Genomic DNA, 16,107 nt, shown 5'->3' with positions numbered 1-16,107 from the left:
GATCTGACCGTTCGTACATAGCCCAGGCTATCGGCGCTGCTATCTTGTAGATAGCAGCGCCGATAATGACAGGGGCGCATAGCGCCCCTGTCATTTACTGCCCAGACCCCCGATCATACATCGGGGAGAAGCGGTATCAGCGCACATAACGCGCGTTGATACCACTTCTGGGCTTCGTACATCTACCCCAATGTGTCTGGTACACATGCAAAGGTATACAGCTCACCCATCGTATACTTGAGACATAAGATAAGGGATACCATTGCAACATTGTCTGTTATAAAGATGGGGACTGCACTGAGCATTGTAATGTATGTTTGTATGAAGGCGACCTCTGATACAGCCCTGGGGGTAATTAGGAGTATATACTGCTATGCATTAGTCACAGATAAAATAGGTCCGCGGCTAGTGCTGCCACCAGAGAGGAGTGGGCTGAGGAGTTGTGGAAGAGGGGGGGGCGCCATTTGTGTCACACTGGCATAAGAAGCTTCTGAGGAGCAGTGACACCAATGAGCGAGAACAGGCTATAGAGCCCTCCACTAGTATATGGTTATGGCAGCTTCTCAGGTGCCGGGAAGAGGAGCCATGTATTGGGCGGCCATGACGGTACACTCTGGGTACACAGTTACAGCCCTAAGTGAGGTGAATATATTGTGGGCAATGGAGAAGGTACCCATTCAGTGCTGGTGCCCGGCGGCAGGCACCTCCATTGTGTCCCGTAGTTCTGCCCCTGCCTTGAGGGATGTGTGCCAAATGTCTATAACTCATTATATACATTAGTCATGACGGTGTGGATACTCTCAACATTATTTACACAGCACAGGCTTGCCGACTTTCTGGTTGCCCCCTCCAGGAGTGTTGCTGATAGTGATGACAGCCACCCTTGTGGAAAATCTGGGCGGCCGGTGATGCGATTTGTGATGAATCGCTCAATTGTAGCCCTGTCCAAAGCTGTACAAAGAGGTGGCTGGCCTCAGTACTGTAGGGTGCAAGGCCCAATTGCGTGTGGTGTGGCCACCCCTACAAAAGAAGTATTAAAAAATAATAATTGTGGTGCTGCATGCCACCATGGGGTGTGTGCCATGCTCTCCTCAGACAAGGGCAGATCGGGGGGGGGGGGGGGGGGCTTGGAGTAGCGATCAGTCCCACCCACTCCCCTGCACATCAAGTGCAGGCAGTGGGAACTGCTGCACTGCTAAACTCAGCGGCAGCAGCTTCCCTGGACCCAACCCCACTGGGATTAGAGAGGCTGCTGCAGCGTTGCTGACAGGTTAGGGGGGCAACGATACTGGCCCCAACTGGGTCCCTCCAACTCTGCCGGGCCCAGGTAATTAGTACCTGCTCTCTCCCTCTCGGCGCCCCTGGCCCCGTGCCCGCTTTACTTTGCCAGTAATCTCTTCATTGTATAGCAGGGGGAGGCGCCACGATAACGTGGTAGCCCACATCGCCCAACTATGCCGACGCCACGTCAGCCAATATGTATTAGTTTTAACACTGTTCCTCTACTAAAATATCAATTGTAAAGTGCAACAGAATATGCTGGAATTATAGAAGTGAATGTTAATATATACAAATATAATAAGCATTATATAGAACTCTGCAAATTCATGTTATTCATTAACTGTGTTACCATCAGTGATACAGCCTCATGTTATCTGTGCACTAGGTATATATAACCCTTGCACGTCAGTTCTGATGTGTCATATAAACTGAAGATAAGACTCAGCCCTACCCTAATGACACAAATCTGTCAACACAAGGGTTAACAACACCCAGAGCCGAGCCCAGGCTACTGATTTACATACCGGACACACCTCCAGTGATGTCTCACCGTCAGACCACGCCCCCGCAGCAGCCTCCTGCACAGTGTGCGAGAAGCTACGTGAGAGCGACCGTGACGTCAGGCAGTGGGCGGCGCCGCAGCTGGCTGAGAGGTAACGCGGTGACGCAGGCTGTAGATAGAACCGTCCGTGTGTCCGCTGTCGCCGCTCTGTCGCACTCTCAGCTGCCGTCCACCTGAGCTGGCGGCGGGCGCGGTGTGTCGCCAGTCGCGACATGCTGGTGGCCGGAGCGCCGGAGGGGAGGAAGGCGGAGAGGGCACGGTGAGGGGAGACCCATTCCCACCTCGTACAGGGGGCGCCCTCATCTCAGCTGCAGGATGGAGACCCAGCACCGCCACCACGGGGCCGCCGAGTCGCTTCCCCCGGGCAGCCAAGACCTTCACCGCCCCACCGGGGGGACCGATCCGGAGGTGCTGAGGAAAGACCCCGGCCACAACAAGTTACTGAACGGCTGCGTCCCGCTCTCGCATCAGGTGGCCGGCCATATGTACGGCAAGGATAAAGTTGGTGTGTATTGCTGGGCTCAGCCCCCTCACCTGCTGTCCTTTCATTCACTATCGCAGGGGCTCCTGACCCGCACTTTATGCAGACTCTTGTCACATTGCTCACTTTCCCCTCACTATGACTGTAGCTGTCTGCAAGTTATATCATTCTGCTCAGTATCCCACATTACAACTGTAGACAGCGAGGAAGATATCTACCTGTCTCGTATCTACCTGTAATGGGAACCTTGGTAGAATGTACAACATGAGACTAAAACTATTAGTACATTTGCATTATATAACACATGACAATTTGGGTCCCGGGCTATTGTGTAAGCATGCCTGTGTTGGATAACCTGTATAAATACTGTTACGTGTAATACAAGATAGTGATAGTGGGTGATTGCTAGCTACTATGGTAAAGAGCCAATAGCAGTATTTGTGAAGTGCAAGAGCTAATGGGGTTTTTTATACTCTGTACAGTACAGGTGTAAGACAATGAATGTTGACCTGTTGGGTGGGTAGAAGATTGGTATTGGGTTGTATGAATACATATTTATAATAAAAAAAAAAGTTCCTATAGTATCTGTAGGTGTGGTGCATCATATTCCCTGCACTTATCAGGCTCAAAGGGGATTCCATCTGCAAATGAACTAAATAGTTCCTCTTGCCCATAATATTCTCAATGGATGCCCTCCCCCTGTGATCCTCACGATTTGCTGTATTAGGAGCTGAGGCACATGTAGGACCTCTGACTATCTCTTTTGGCACTGCTTTTCTCTGTCCATAGCAGGGATGATCCAGCACTATCTGCTGACAAATCGTCCACAACAGCAAATGTTTACCCACTATGGACGACCATGTGCACTCCCGCAGGTTGCCCATCAGTGTCGTTCCGTCGGCCTGCGTGTAGGGCTGACTGACCCAGCTGCCGATGCCCGACATATTGGGCGTTTGGGCACCGTATCTTATGTGTTCGAGGAGCCCCATATGTCAGGCGTCGGTCGCATTGCTGGGTAAGTGTGTACCCAGCTTAAGGCTTTCACTTAGACCGAGTGTGTTGGGTCCCATGTACTGTGGTGATAACTGATCAGCACAGAAGGTGATTAGCAAATGTTCCAAATGTCCCAGAATGTGCCTTTTCTGTAATTCTGTTTATATTACTCTTTAAACTTTTTACTGTGAATCTGTTTCTCTGAGGCTTCATGGGTCACAGCAGTGGTGACAAATCACATGAGAGGGCTTTATCTGCATGGGATAAGCCACAGTTGCAGGACCACACACAATGACCCTTTACTGCAAACTTGGTTAAAATTTTGCCCAGTGAGCAGTCTCAAATTGCCAGAATAAATACATTGCTGCTTTCACAGCATATAGCCTGGTGTGTTCTAGTTTGTGCATGGCTTTGAGTTGAGAAAGTGTGTACACATAGTGTATATTGAGTAAGCTTCCTTCCATGTTCTATCTTCACTGACTGCTTAATGCCGTAACTTCTTGGTTTTATTTTGCTACCAGCAGCAAAGTACAGACTGTTTTGTCAATTTGTCAAAACCAGAATGCTGTTGCCAGTATCCCTACACAGTTGTAATGCTACTTAAAGCTATTTAACACTGCAGGCATTATAACTTTATATTGTAAAGCAGCATGTTTAAAGTAACAATGTTAAAATGCTAAAAGTAGTATTACATTTGTGATACTAGCACCAGCATTCTGGTCTTAACATAGTGACTGTCGAATTCACGTATGTATCCCGTATGGACTTGCAATATGGTTTTTAATTGCTCTAGCTATGTGTGCAGATACATCAAGCTAGGGATATATTTGTAGTGTGGTTCTTGAAAGTGCTTTTGCTATTTGGGAATGTCAGGTGCTTATTGACAACTAGGGCTTGAAGGCAAGTGGGTTTTGCAGACATACCTTGCCTGTTTTCGCTCTGAGCATGCTTCCCCCGAGCTAGGCGAACACAACTAAGGGCAATGCGGAGTCATACATAACTCTGTTGCATCTCCACTTGTGACTGTGGGGAGTGAGGGGGTATTTGCATGTAGGCGGATTTTACTGACGGTATATCAACAGATTTGCAGGCTATTCAGAGTTGTGCGTATGTGTAATTATGGTAGTACGACTGCATAGGTTCATACAACCCTCATATGGGTGACCACATGCATGCTATGCGATATCTTGATTCTTAGGGTGCGGTTCAATAATTCCAGAGGAATTTAGGTCCCTTTGCCAAGTATGAAAAACATAATATAGAAAGCGCTATTAAAATAAATAAAGTAAATCTGTTTGATATAAATCACAATTTTAATAACAATCAATCATGAAGCATAATAGATTCTTAAAAACAACTAGTAAAACACTTCAAAAGTGATACCGTGAATCAGCTAATTGCCGATTTGCATAATAAGCAATGAGGACCAATGGATTTATAGTCCAGATTTTATATAGAAATGTTAATTCCGGAAAGAGTAATAAAGCCCACTCCTTAGTGGTAAAATAAAGTCCCGTGTATTATCATCCAAATAAGGGATAGCAATGTTCCGGAATAGAGATTTAGCTCTTTCTTTGAATTATTTGGATCCAAAATATATATCTTTCCCGGCTCAAATGGTAATATAATAAAATTTCATGTGATACAGTTCCAGAGAAACTGTTGGGGGTTTAATCAGAGTTCCATTCAGCACCAATCAAAACAGCTGGCTAGTTAATAGCATCGGCCAAGTTATAGTAAGCGGAGCTATACAGCCAAAATGTGCCGGCTCCGTATGTACTCACAGCCTCCACCCGTAATGGAGTCTCCGCAATGTCCACTCACAATTCCCCAATTATTTCATTTTTCTAGGTAGCAGTGGAGCTTTAGTAATGCTGGGCATACACACTACAATTATCTGTCGGATATCTGTCATCTGTCTGGTGGGAAGGAAAATCTGGTCTGTTTTCTAGTGTCTGGGAGCAAATTTCTAATATTATTTGCTCCCATACTTTACCAGGTTTTCATTCAAACCGGCCAGATTGGGCAGATATCTGACAGATAATTGCATAGTGTATGCCCAGCATAAGATGTAGGTGGTTTTTGTTTTAATTTTTTATGCACGAAATGGACTTTATATATGGACTAGCAATAGAGTCTAAATGGTAAGTTTAGGGTAACTTGCAAAATGAATAAACATGGGAAGTGTTACTTTGTGTATACCATAAATATTTCAGCATTTCTTGTAAAATTGCATAGTACACTGAGTGCCGTATTCAATTAGAAGCAAAATGTTTTTTCATGCCATACTTTTTGCCGACATTGCTGGTTTTGCATGCGAAAAAGTATCGCACGCGTCCCTGCTTATCCCCGTATTCAATTCCAAAGGGAGCGAAACTTAAATAGGCACAAAGTGCTGGCAGATATGGGGAAGTCAGCCTGACACCCCCCAAAAGATGCACTGACATTGGGATTACTATGGATACCCCCGAATAGCCCTGCTGGATGTATTTGGGGTGCTTAAATGCTCTCAATTGGTGCTATTTTGCATCTTTGCACAAGTGGTGAAGAATAGTATTTTGCAGTTTTGTTTTTTTGGCAAAAATAAGTAGTCCCAGCAAATTTGGGGTACATGAAAATGGGTGCAAGCATGGTTTAAAATTGCTAAAGTGATGTCTTTAAAAAGCGTCAAAAATGCACCTGCAATAAAAAAACACCTCCCTCATATTTGCAGACCCCCCGCAAAGACTATTTCGCTAGTTTGTAAGTTTGTACCCCAACTTTGATTTTTTTTTTTTCGACCCCTGTTTCAAAGTAATTTTTTGGGGTGTTCTTTAATTCTTTTTTGGCTTTTTTGACGCAGTTTACCTTTGGAGACCTGTCCTAAGAGTGCAGGGTGGTTTCCCCACCTTTGCACCTCGAAACCGCAATTCTGCACTTTTTTTCCGCCAGCTATTCATAAGCGAAACGTTTCCACCGGGTACATTGCATTGTGTTTTCTCACAGACGAAAAGTCGCAATAATTGATTACGGGGTTAAGCTTCCGCTGGCGAAATGACGTCACCGGCAAAACTTTTTTGGAAAAAACGCCCTTTCGTCGCTAATTGAATACGGCACTGAATCTCAAAGTGAAAAGAAGTTAGCGCATCCCCTCCAGGTATAAAAAATATTTATTTCTGTAAAATATGCTGATTTTTATTAGGTTCACTATCTATTCCAGATAAGAGTATGTGTATACACACTGACTACCAGGAATAAGTTTTAGAACACCCACATTTTGCCAGTTTTTCTTGAAATGTAAGTAAATCAAGTTCAGTGAATAACCTGAAATTGTACAAATGTAAGCGGCAAATTGCTAGAGGTTTAAAAAAAAAATAATAATGTTTGATTTGCCACTGCAGAAAGTGTAGATTACAGCGTTCTAAAAAGGCTTTTTAGGAAACAAGTAATGGGTCAAATACTTACAGCTGTTCTGCAGCAATTACAAAGAGGCCTGGGCTGTGAAGCACGCCAGCGGACTACTGAAAATTGGAAGAAGGTCTTACGGTTCAATAAATTTAAAATTTATAACATTTGGTACATCATGCAGAGTTACTATTTACTAAGCGGCAGCTTATAAAAGTTTCCTTCCCGGCATGTTTAAGTCCAAAACTTAAATGCCAATGCTTTTAACAGCAAAAAATCTAATTTTTTTTTTTTTCTATATTAAATACTTAGTGGCGGTAGATGAATAGCGCCAGGAAGTTGGTCTCGGAGCTTCTCAATTCAGTGCGCTGTTTAGTCCGACTATTACAAATTAAGTCTGAGAATGCTGGTTCTCGCGACTTAACCTGGGTGTTTAGTTGCGACCTTCTTCCAACTTCCCGAGGCTATTCAACTCTCGCTGAATTGAATTGCCCCATTGCCTTATAAATTTTACAAGCCTCTGCTTAGTAAATAACCCCTGTGATACCACCTGCCAAACATGGAGGAGGTCTGGGACTCTCTTACTCGATCCAGAGTTGGTGACTTGCACAATAAACCAAAAGGACTTCCACAACACTTTGCAGTGCCATGCAATACCCATTAGTCTATGCAAAGTAGGGTTCATCCTACAGCAAGATAAATGACCCAAAACATACTATCAGGTGATGTCAGAGCTATCTTGGAGGAAAAGAACAAGAAGGTAGGCCCCGGCGCTATTCAACACAGCATTTAATTGAATTGCTCCCTGCACAACCATGGCAAAAGTTTTGAGAGCGATACATTGGTTTTCACAAAGTTTGCTGCTTCAGTGTTTTTAGACCTTTTTGTCAGATGTTACTATGGTATACTGAAGTACAATGACAAGCATTTCATAAGTGTCAAAGGCTTTTATTGACCATTACATGAAATTTATGCAGAGTCAATATTTGCAGTGTTGACCCTTCTTTTTCAAAAACTCTGCAATTCGCTCTGGCATGCTGTCAATCAAATTCTGGGCCAAATACTGACTTATGGCTGCCCATTCTTGCCTAATCAACGCTTTGAGTTTGTCAGAATTTTTGGGTTTTTGTTTGTCCACCCGCCTCTTGAAGATTTACCACAAGTTCTCAATGGGATTAAGGTCTGGGGAGATCCCTGGCCCGCTCAGTTTAAAAAAACGGGTCCCAAAGTTCCTGTAGCGCGTAAAAAGCGCACTACAGCGTGTACTTTGTGAACCCTGTATGTATTAATAAATATTGGTCTGGTTGAATAATAGATTCTACTAAAGATGAAGTCCTAGAATCTAATGGACCTGGGCATTTCATTTATTTATTTTAAGTTTATATATTCATCAAGATATTAAGAGTTCATGGAGCTATTCAATTGACCACACTGTTAAGTCTGACTAGAACCACTTAAGTTGGAGAATGCTTGTTACCGCGCCTTAAGCTGAGTGTTTAGTCGTGCTAACTGGCATTCTCCCACTAAAGTGCTGGCCACGAGGTTGTTGGCGCTATGCTAAGCCAGAAAACAGCATTGCAGCCGTCACTTAAGTCTGATTTCTCCTCGCACTTCAGGAGGGTGCAAGCAGAAATCCTGTGGTTGGACTTAACAACGCGGTCAAATTGATTCGTTTCAGGAACTTCTTCTCGGGGCTATTCAGCATTGCACTGAATTTAATCACCCCCATAGTGCCCAGACTTCTAAATTAGTAAAACTTTGTAGAATGATCTAAAACGTATGACACATACATGAAGGTATTTGTGAGCTTGTGAGTTCTGCATGGAAGAATGGGGAGCAAGTCTTTTAGATGGAGTAGTAGCTGGCTACAAGGGATATTTAGAAGGGAATCGGTATGAAATACCGCTGTCCTTCTGGCCGGCAGTTCGAATCCCGCCCGCAGCAGGCCGACAGAAGCAGAGATCCCGACAGCGCTGGAAATCCCGATCGTCCGTAGGTAAGTAAAAACTAACCCCCTAACCCTCCTTAGGGGTGCCTAACCTCCCCCCCAAGTGCCTAAACCTAATCCCCCCCCCCCCCTGTAATTGCCTAACCCCCTCTTCCCCGCTGCCTGAACCTAATTCCCCCATGGGGGGTGCCTAACCCTCCCTCGCCCTAGCCTAACCCTCCCGGGGGGGTACCTAACCCCAAGGCAGGCTGAACCTATGATGAGTTATCAGATAATTTTACCCTACCTACAAGAAATCCATTTACAAGAGTGCGTTTTACTAGCATCCAGGGTGAGAAAGGGATGGATCTGGGAAATAGCATGATTGACAGAGGATCTGGGTGTGGGGAGGAAAGAAAGCGTAGTCTTGGTTAATACCCAGACAATGTACTTGGGGAACAGAGGAGATGTTGCTGACAGAGAGGAGTAGGGACCTTGGCTTGGTGAAAGACAATGACTTCAGTTTTGGAGATGTTGCGTATCAGGAAGCTTTGTGACTTCCAGGAGGAGACCACTGACTGGCAGGAGTTGACACAGGAGCGGGCTGGTTAGGAGAGATACAGAGAAGTTACATTTGGGTATCAACAGCATGGAGTTGGTAATAGAGTGCTAGATACAGGCATATTTATGCTTGTATTTTAACTCTGGGTAACCATCACTGAACTTTGCCTATATGCCCATTTACGCCTCGGGTGCGAGTGGAGATGCAATTGATATGTGTACAACTCTGCATCTCCCATACTCGTATGCACTGTCTGGAAACACGAATGGTACACTCTACAAACAGCCGTATGGTTCAATTGGTGTTGGCTCAGTGTCCCCAACTCTTTTATTTATGAGGACTCAGGGGGCTATATACTAAGCCTTGGATTGTTTGAAAAATGACAGCTAAGAGATGATTTGTTAGTATCTTCTCTCCATCCACTTTATCTCTCTCCAAAACTTACTCCATAGACCCCTAAGTTATGTGACAGATGAGGTTAGTGAAAGAATACGCTACATTTTCATCAATATTGGTTTATGCCACCAAATAGCAGCTACCACCCTGTGTAGGCAATGGGCAGTTTATCATGCTTTACCGGAAGCTACTCTTGCCCCTCATCCCATAATTTTATTACATTAAAACAAACTGCACACTTATAATATATTAATGTCTTCATTTTAAGGCATACTACAGCATCCTGATGGGACTGTCCTAAAACAATTACAGCCTCCACCTCGTGGACCTAGAGAACTGGACTTCTATAACATGGTAAGTATGCTAGGATCTGGATTAGGCAGTGTTGTTGGAACTACAAAAATCCTATCATTGGCTGCTTTGTTTGTGTGTTTTTTTTTTTTTTTTTAATTGAATATGACGTGAGCATTAATAACACTGACTTGTTGGGGATTTTTTTCTTTCTTCCATTTGCCATTGATATTTAGTTTTGCTTCTTCAAGTCTTACATATGGCAAGTTAGTCTGGGATGTGACCCAGTGAAATGTACACATTCACTTCATTATGGGTTTTAGGCAGAAAGTTGACTTCACAGCTACTTTGTGTTCTTTTCCCAGGAAAAATAAGTTTATTATCAGTCACTTGAACATTTCACAGATGCTGCCTGTAAAGGGATCATAGCCACATATGACTGCAAAATTGCCACTTCTAGTACATTTCTTTCTAAATTCTCCTTCTTTCCACAGGTTTTCACAAGTGACTGCACTAATCCTACACTATGTGACCTGCAGACTTTTTTACCAAAATATTTTGGCATTTGGTCACCACCAGGATCTACAAATGGTATTCTATATATTATACCTCTTTGTTTCCTAACTGTAACTGAGTAGTTGAATCATGTTAGTAATGTGGGAATTTGCAGACCTTTTTAGTTATGCTGGCTCCAGAAATTCCTTTTATCTGACAGGACAAGTGAATGTAATCAGTATGTTTGTATCAGACTGGTTCTTAAGATGCGTATAAAGTAATAGACGGAGAAACAAGAGCACGATTACGACATCTTAATCGTGCTTTCGTTTTACAGTCTGATGTGCCTACACTCGTTGAGTGTAGGCACATCCATCATTCCTGTACATGCTGAACCTGATGTGATCGTCAGGTTGACCAGCATGTACGGGCGATGATAGATGTAAAAAACGACCAGCGAGCCGATTGGTGAGCGATTGCATGATTACTATGTCGTAATTGTGCAGTCGCTCAGTAAGGTCACGTAGTGGATACGCACCTTTACTCTTTCTATAGCTGTAAATAAAAGCTCAGTCCTTGGCAGTATCATACTTTTACATTCCATTGTGGAAAGAAGCTGTTTCCGAACAAAATAAAATGCCTCCTTCCAGTGTGAAGCCATCCATAAGAGCACATAGGTTTGTGGAAGTGAGATTTGTAGGCCAGCATAAATTAACCCTTTGCGTATTTCTATTTTGTTTTTTAATTACTCATTCCAAGACAGCTACTGATGGCTAGTATGCCTTATTATCTATGTATATATTTGCTTGCACAAGTAAAAAACTTGATTCCCAATAACAGCAATTAAGTTAAAATATGGCCTTATTAGTATCCGTTTTGACAGAGACCCCTGGCAGTGAAAGGGTTGAAACATGGCTGCAAGTTTGTACTGTTAAACTGCATAGCCCATTTTTTGAATTGCTATTCTCTGAAAGCTTGTCATGTAATGAGATGCTCTGTGTGATTTGGAAATACACTTATAGGTAGCTGCTAATTACTAGTTGGTTGTACCTGGTATTGGTAAAAATGTGCAGATTAAACAATTATGAAGATACCCTGCTTGGCCAGCTAGTAATATTTTGCCAGCTTAACAATTATTGCTCAGTGTGCATGTTTGTATTAAATAATGGCTATTTTTATTGCAGATCTGTATTTAAAACTGGAAGATGTAACTCGGAAATTTAACAAACCATGTATTATGGATGTCAAAATAGGACAAAAAAGTTATGATCCATTTGCATCGGCTGAGAAGATTCAACAGCAAGTCAGCAAGTACCCTCTGATGGAAGAGATTGGCTTCCTGGTATTAGGCATGAGGGTAAGGCGATGACTTTGATGTGTCTGTATGTTTTATCTTTGTATTTAATTCTTTTTAAAGAAAGGTGAATGCAGTTGCAGTAAGTTTTTTTTTTTTTTTTTTCTTTGATTGTTTTATGCGTGTTCAAGCTAGTTTAATATTGGGTATAATTTGGGCCTATCCTAACTGCAGCCAGTTGGAGAATCCAACATTCATTACACAATCAGGTGTTGAAACATTATATTAGGACCTATTTAGTTGTTGGAAACAGAAGCAAGAACCAGAGGAGTGAATGTGTTGAGTAAGGCCCCCATATATGTGCTATAGATTGGGGCAATTTTGTGATGATTGTCCCAATAAATCGCCAATGGATGTGCTTTCCCAGTTGGTGCTGAATTCAATTCAATGCGAAGCTGAATTGCTGCAGGAGGGAGCTCCCGCAGCTATTCATTACACCGCTCTGTCTGGGCGGGATAAAAGATTTCTTTTCGCACCCCCCTGGGGATGCAAGGAGAAATCCAACAAAAGTGTTTACCGGCTTAGCGTGGTGCTAATAGCCGCGCGGCCGGCAGTTTAGTCGGAGAAGGTCGGTTCTCGCACTTAAACACCCAGGTTAAGTTGCGAGAACCAGCATTCTCTGACTTAACCATTTCTCGACATGGGACACAGCGTGGTGTATTAATGAATGTCATTTGCTGCTAAAATGGCAGCCCTGCCTCCCTCAAGGCAGTGGGGGTCGACCATTCTCCTTGCCTTGGACCAAGACCGCTGTTGCTCTCTAAATCAGGCCTGGCCAACCTGTGGCTCTCCAGCTGTTGTGAAACTACAAGTCCCAGCATGCCCTGCTACAGTTTCGCTATTAGGGGTTGCTAAAACTGTTGCAAGGCATGCTGGGACTTGTAGTTGCACAACAGCTGGAGAGCCACGGGTTGGCCAGGCCTGCTCTAAATGACCGAGCCAAGTGAATAACTCATTAAGGTCTGAGCAGCCGGCAGCTGCAGTCCTCTTGTTACCCAGGGTCCCAGTGCACTGCCGGTATTTCAGCCCCTGCCTCATGGGGTCAGACCACAGACTATCAATATGGATGGAGCTGAGCACTCGAATCCGTGAGGAGACAGGAGAGTGAACCCAGCGGCGTCACGTGGCTGGGAGCTGAGGTCTCATGTGGCTATTGGATGTGGCTATGCTGCCGGGTGCAGTAATTGGTTGGAGACGCTAAATTTGTTGGCCGACTGCAACACAGCGCGTCCTGCGGGACCCACTCATTTTTAAAAAGGGAGTCCCTGAATGCCTGTAGTGCATAAATAAGCGCTATAGCGCATATTATGCAATCATTGATTATATATGTGTGTGTATGTGTATATATAAAAATCTTTTAGAGATGAGCAGTTCGGTTTAACTCTGATATGTTCGGATCTCAGGTGAACAAGCAGGAAACTAACATGCAAACACGTGCGAATAAAAAATAAATAATTTACTAAATACACAATCGACCCAAGTCACAAGTACTTTCCATAGGAAACAATAGAACTTGCAAATTTACCAAGAATCGTGTTTTCAAACTCCCATGTAAAATTTGCAAACTTGCACCAAAATACACTTTTAAAATAGAGTACCTCCTAAGCTGGGGGTTTATCAGAAACATACACAAATCTGTGTAATCCTTGCATGACTGTAATGAAGAAAAGAAAGGGTTAAATGTAAAAGGAAAAAAAAGGCGTGCCCCCCCAAAAGCATAACCAGCCCAGGGCTCTTTGAGCCGGTCCTGGTTCAAAACATATGGGGAACAAAATGTGTAGGGGTACCCCATATTTAACCGCTTAATTTTTTCAAAAAATATTCCCAAAATACATAATTTACCAATCAAAAAAAAAATTATCTAAGTAAAAGCTATTTAAACCTGATTTCAGTGTTGTTGTTTTTTTTTTTCTTTTTAACAAAATTGTTAAATCAAGTTTTTAAATGGCTATTCATTACATAATGTGATAGTGTTCTCCCCAGAAATTTTTTTCCAGCCGGTTGGCATCAAGAAGTAGCTGGGTGGGGGCCTTCGCAATAATAAAATGTTTTAAATCCTGACCTTTATAATTATTTAAACTTGAAATAACATTTTATATATTAATTCTCTTCTTAGAGGCCCAGATACTGTCTCGACTTGCAGGCTACACAGAATATATTTTTTATACAGCTCTATAGATACTGGCCCCACTTGCAGGCTCTCTTTAATCAGTTCAGGTGACTGTTCCTGTCTGAACTTTTATACAGGAGGAGGGATCTTTGCCCTCCAGCCTGACACCGCCCTTGCACTGTGATGACAAATACCCCCCGCCCCAATGCCACATCCCCTGCTCGGCACTCTCCCCTGACCCAATGCTGCGTCCCCTGCCCGGCACCTCCCCCCCGCCCCAATGTGCCGTGTCATCTAGAACCTTCACTAACATGTCCTTATTGCCGGCAGACACTGAGCATCCAATGTGAACAATGTGACGTCGGTGCAGCTCGGTGTCGCATCCGTGGCAACAAGGACACCTTGAGGGTGACCGGGAATGCGGTGCATTGGGGCTGTTTCTGCCGGGCGATGCACCCACAGAAAACAGCCTGGGGAGAACACTGTGATAATGAAAAAAATCATAATATTGGGGATTTTTTTGAAAAAAGATTTTCTAGTTTTAAGAAAAAGCTGAGGATAGACTGAGCACGTAGCAACATGGCAGGGATCTGCTGGCGTCCCCGGCATTGGGTCTGGCCGTGTCTAGCACTGTAGAGGATAAGTAGCCGGTGAGAGAATGCAGAGCCACTCCTGCTGTCAGTCATTGGGCAGAGGGCAGATCCGAACGATTACGTTTTTTTTTAATGTTTCGGATAACTGAATTTGATATGGGAGATCTGACGTGTATATGTATGAATGTGTATAAGTGTGTGTATGTATGTGTGTGTGTATGCATCCGGCTTCCAGAAGCCGCGGCTGCTACTTTCCATGGAGATCGTGGCTGCCTTAGAGACGTGCCGTGCGGGGGGTGATGCCGGCTTCCCGATTACTGCTGGCCACGGTGATTGGGACACAACCGCGGATGCTGCCTCTATGGAAGTCACGACTGCCCTTGCAGCCACATCGGGAAGGGGGTGCTGCCTGGTCCCGCTCACTGTGGCCAGCAGTGATCGGGACATCGTTGAGGTGGAGCTGCTGGAAGATTATATTTCAGCAGTTGACCAGTGGGCGTTTCTGACTGGTCAGAAACGCCCAGAAAAGCCCAGTCTGGCGTGGTCGCATCTGATACGGCAACGCCAGGCAAGTGGTTAATGAACTAGCACTGGGCTCTGTGAGCCGGTTCTAGTTCACTAACTCCTTTCACTTGCAGCAATTGTGCCTTTTGAATATTTAAAATATAGATTATAGTGCCAGGATTTGAGTGGTCTCCACTAATTGTTGGACCCTGCAGCAAATGCCATATTAGGAGGGAAGGGCTATTTTCACTAAACAGGCCCCAGAGGCTAAACTTTTGGCAGACTTCCCTTGCATATAATAGACAACGTGGATTGATATATTCATTCATTAATATAGAGAGGCAGAGCCAGTTATGTTGCTGCAACTTGAATGTCTATAGAATTGGCTTTCTGTCCTGCATTAAATCTCCTTAGGATTCTGCTCTAAACTGAGCTTCAACCCTTGTTAATGAAGTAGGTAAAGATTTTTGTACTTATAGAAAGAACAGAGCTGCAGTGGAAAGTCTGTTTAACGCTGAACAATGTACAGTATTCTCTCAAGAAAATTTTGCCGACCGGGTAGCAATAATGACATGTTGAAATCCTGGCCTTATATTGATTTAAACTGGAGATTAACATTTTATAGATTAATATGTTTATTCTTCGATGCCTAGTAGTCTGCAGCTTTTTTCATAATCAAAGTTTGTAGAATCTGGTCCCTCTAGTGAAATCGGCATCAGATTATTTATTGCCAAAACGAGTTTAATCACAAACTCAGTCTCCAGGCGCAATATAACATAAAAAATTAATTACAATAATATTTACATTTAATATTATTAATCTAATGTACGCTGCTCCCCAATAAAGTAAATCTGTTACTACTTAACAGTATGGATTATAGATATTATATACAAGAGGAATAGAATAAACTATTCCACTTGAGGGTGCGCGATAACCTAGATTAACTGAAACACAGATATAAACAAAAAAACATTTATATTTAATAATATGATATAAAAATATCTAGTCCTCAGTTAGGCTTATATATAATAGTAAAAACTGCTCCGATGTTGGGAGCTCTCACTGGCAGTATCCCGTTTAATAATCCGACATCAGTCGTCACCGCTGATAACGCTGCACCCGCCGTTAATTGCCATGGAGTAAGTACATGACCTATGAATGGTAGTGAATACCC

At 43.5% G+C, this 16,107-nt stretch overlaps 1 protein-coding gene across 1 annotated transcript in view; it reads left to right on the top strand.

The window, feature by feature from the left end:
- The first annotated feature begins 1,904 nt into the window (after window positions 1-1,904).
- The window catches only part of IPMK (inositol polyphosphate multikinase), a 30,152-nt gene continuing 15,949 nt past the window's right edge, over window positions 1,905-16,107 (top strand). Inside the window, exons 1-4 of the mRNA XM_088450381.1 lie at window positions 1,905-2,348; window positions 9,855-9,940; window positions 10,372-10,468; window positions 11,557-11,729. Of these exons, the coding sequence (XP_088306507.1) occupies window positions 2,159-2,348; window positions 9,855-9,940; window positions 10,372-10,468; window positions 11,557-11,729 (546 nt within the window). The 5' untranslated portion in view covers window positions 1,905-2,158. The remainder of the gene's footprint in view (window positions 2,349-9,854; window positions 9,941-10,371; window positions 10,469-11,556; window positions 11,730-16,107) is intronic.

Source organism: Taudactylus pleione, unplaced genomic scaffold (assembly GCF_031769625.1).
Source record: "Taudactylus pleione unplaced genomic scaffold, aTauple2 ptg000518l, whole genome shotgun sequence".
NCBI classification, from domain to species: domain Eukaryota; kingdom Metazoa; phylum Chordata; class Amphibia; order Anura; family Myobatrachidae; genus Taudactylus; species Taudactylus pleione.
The sequence above is the reverse complement of the archived record's forward strand: the minus strand, read 5'-3'. Positions and strand labels throughout refer to the sequence as shown.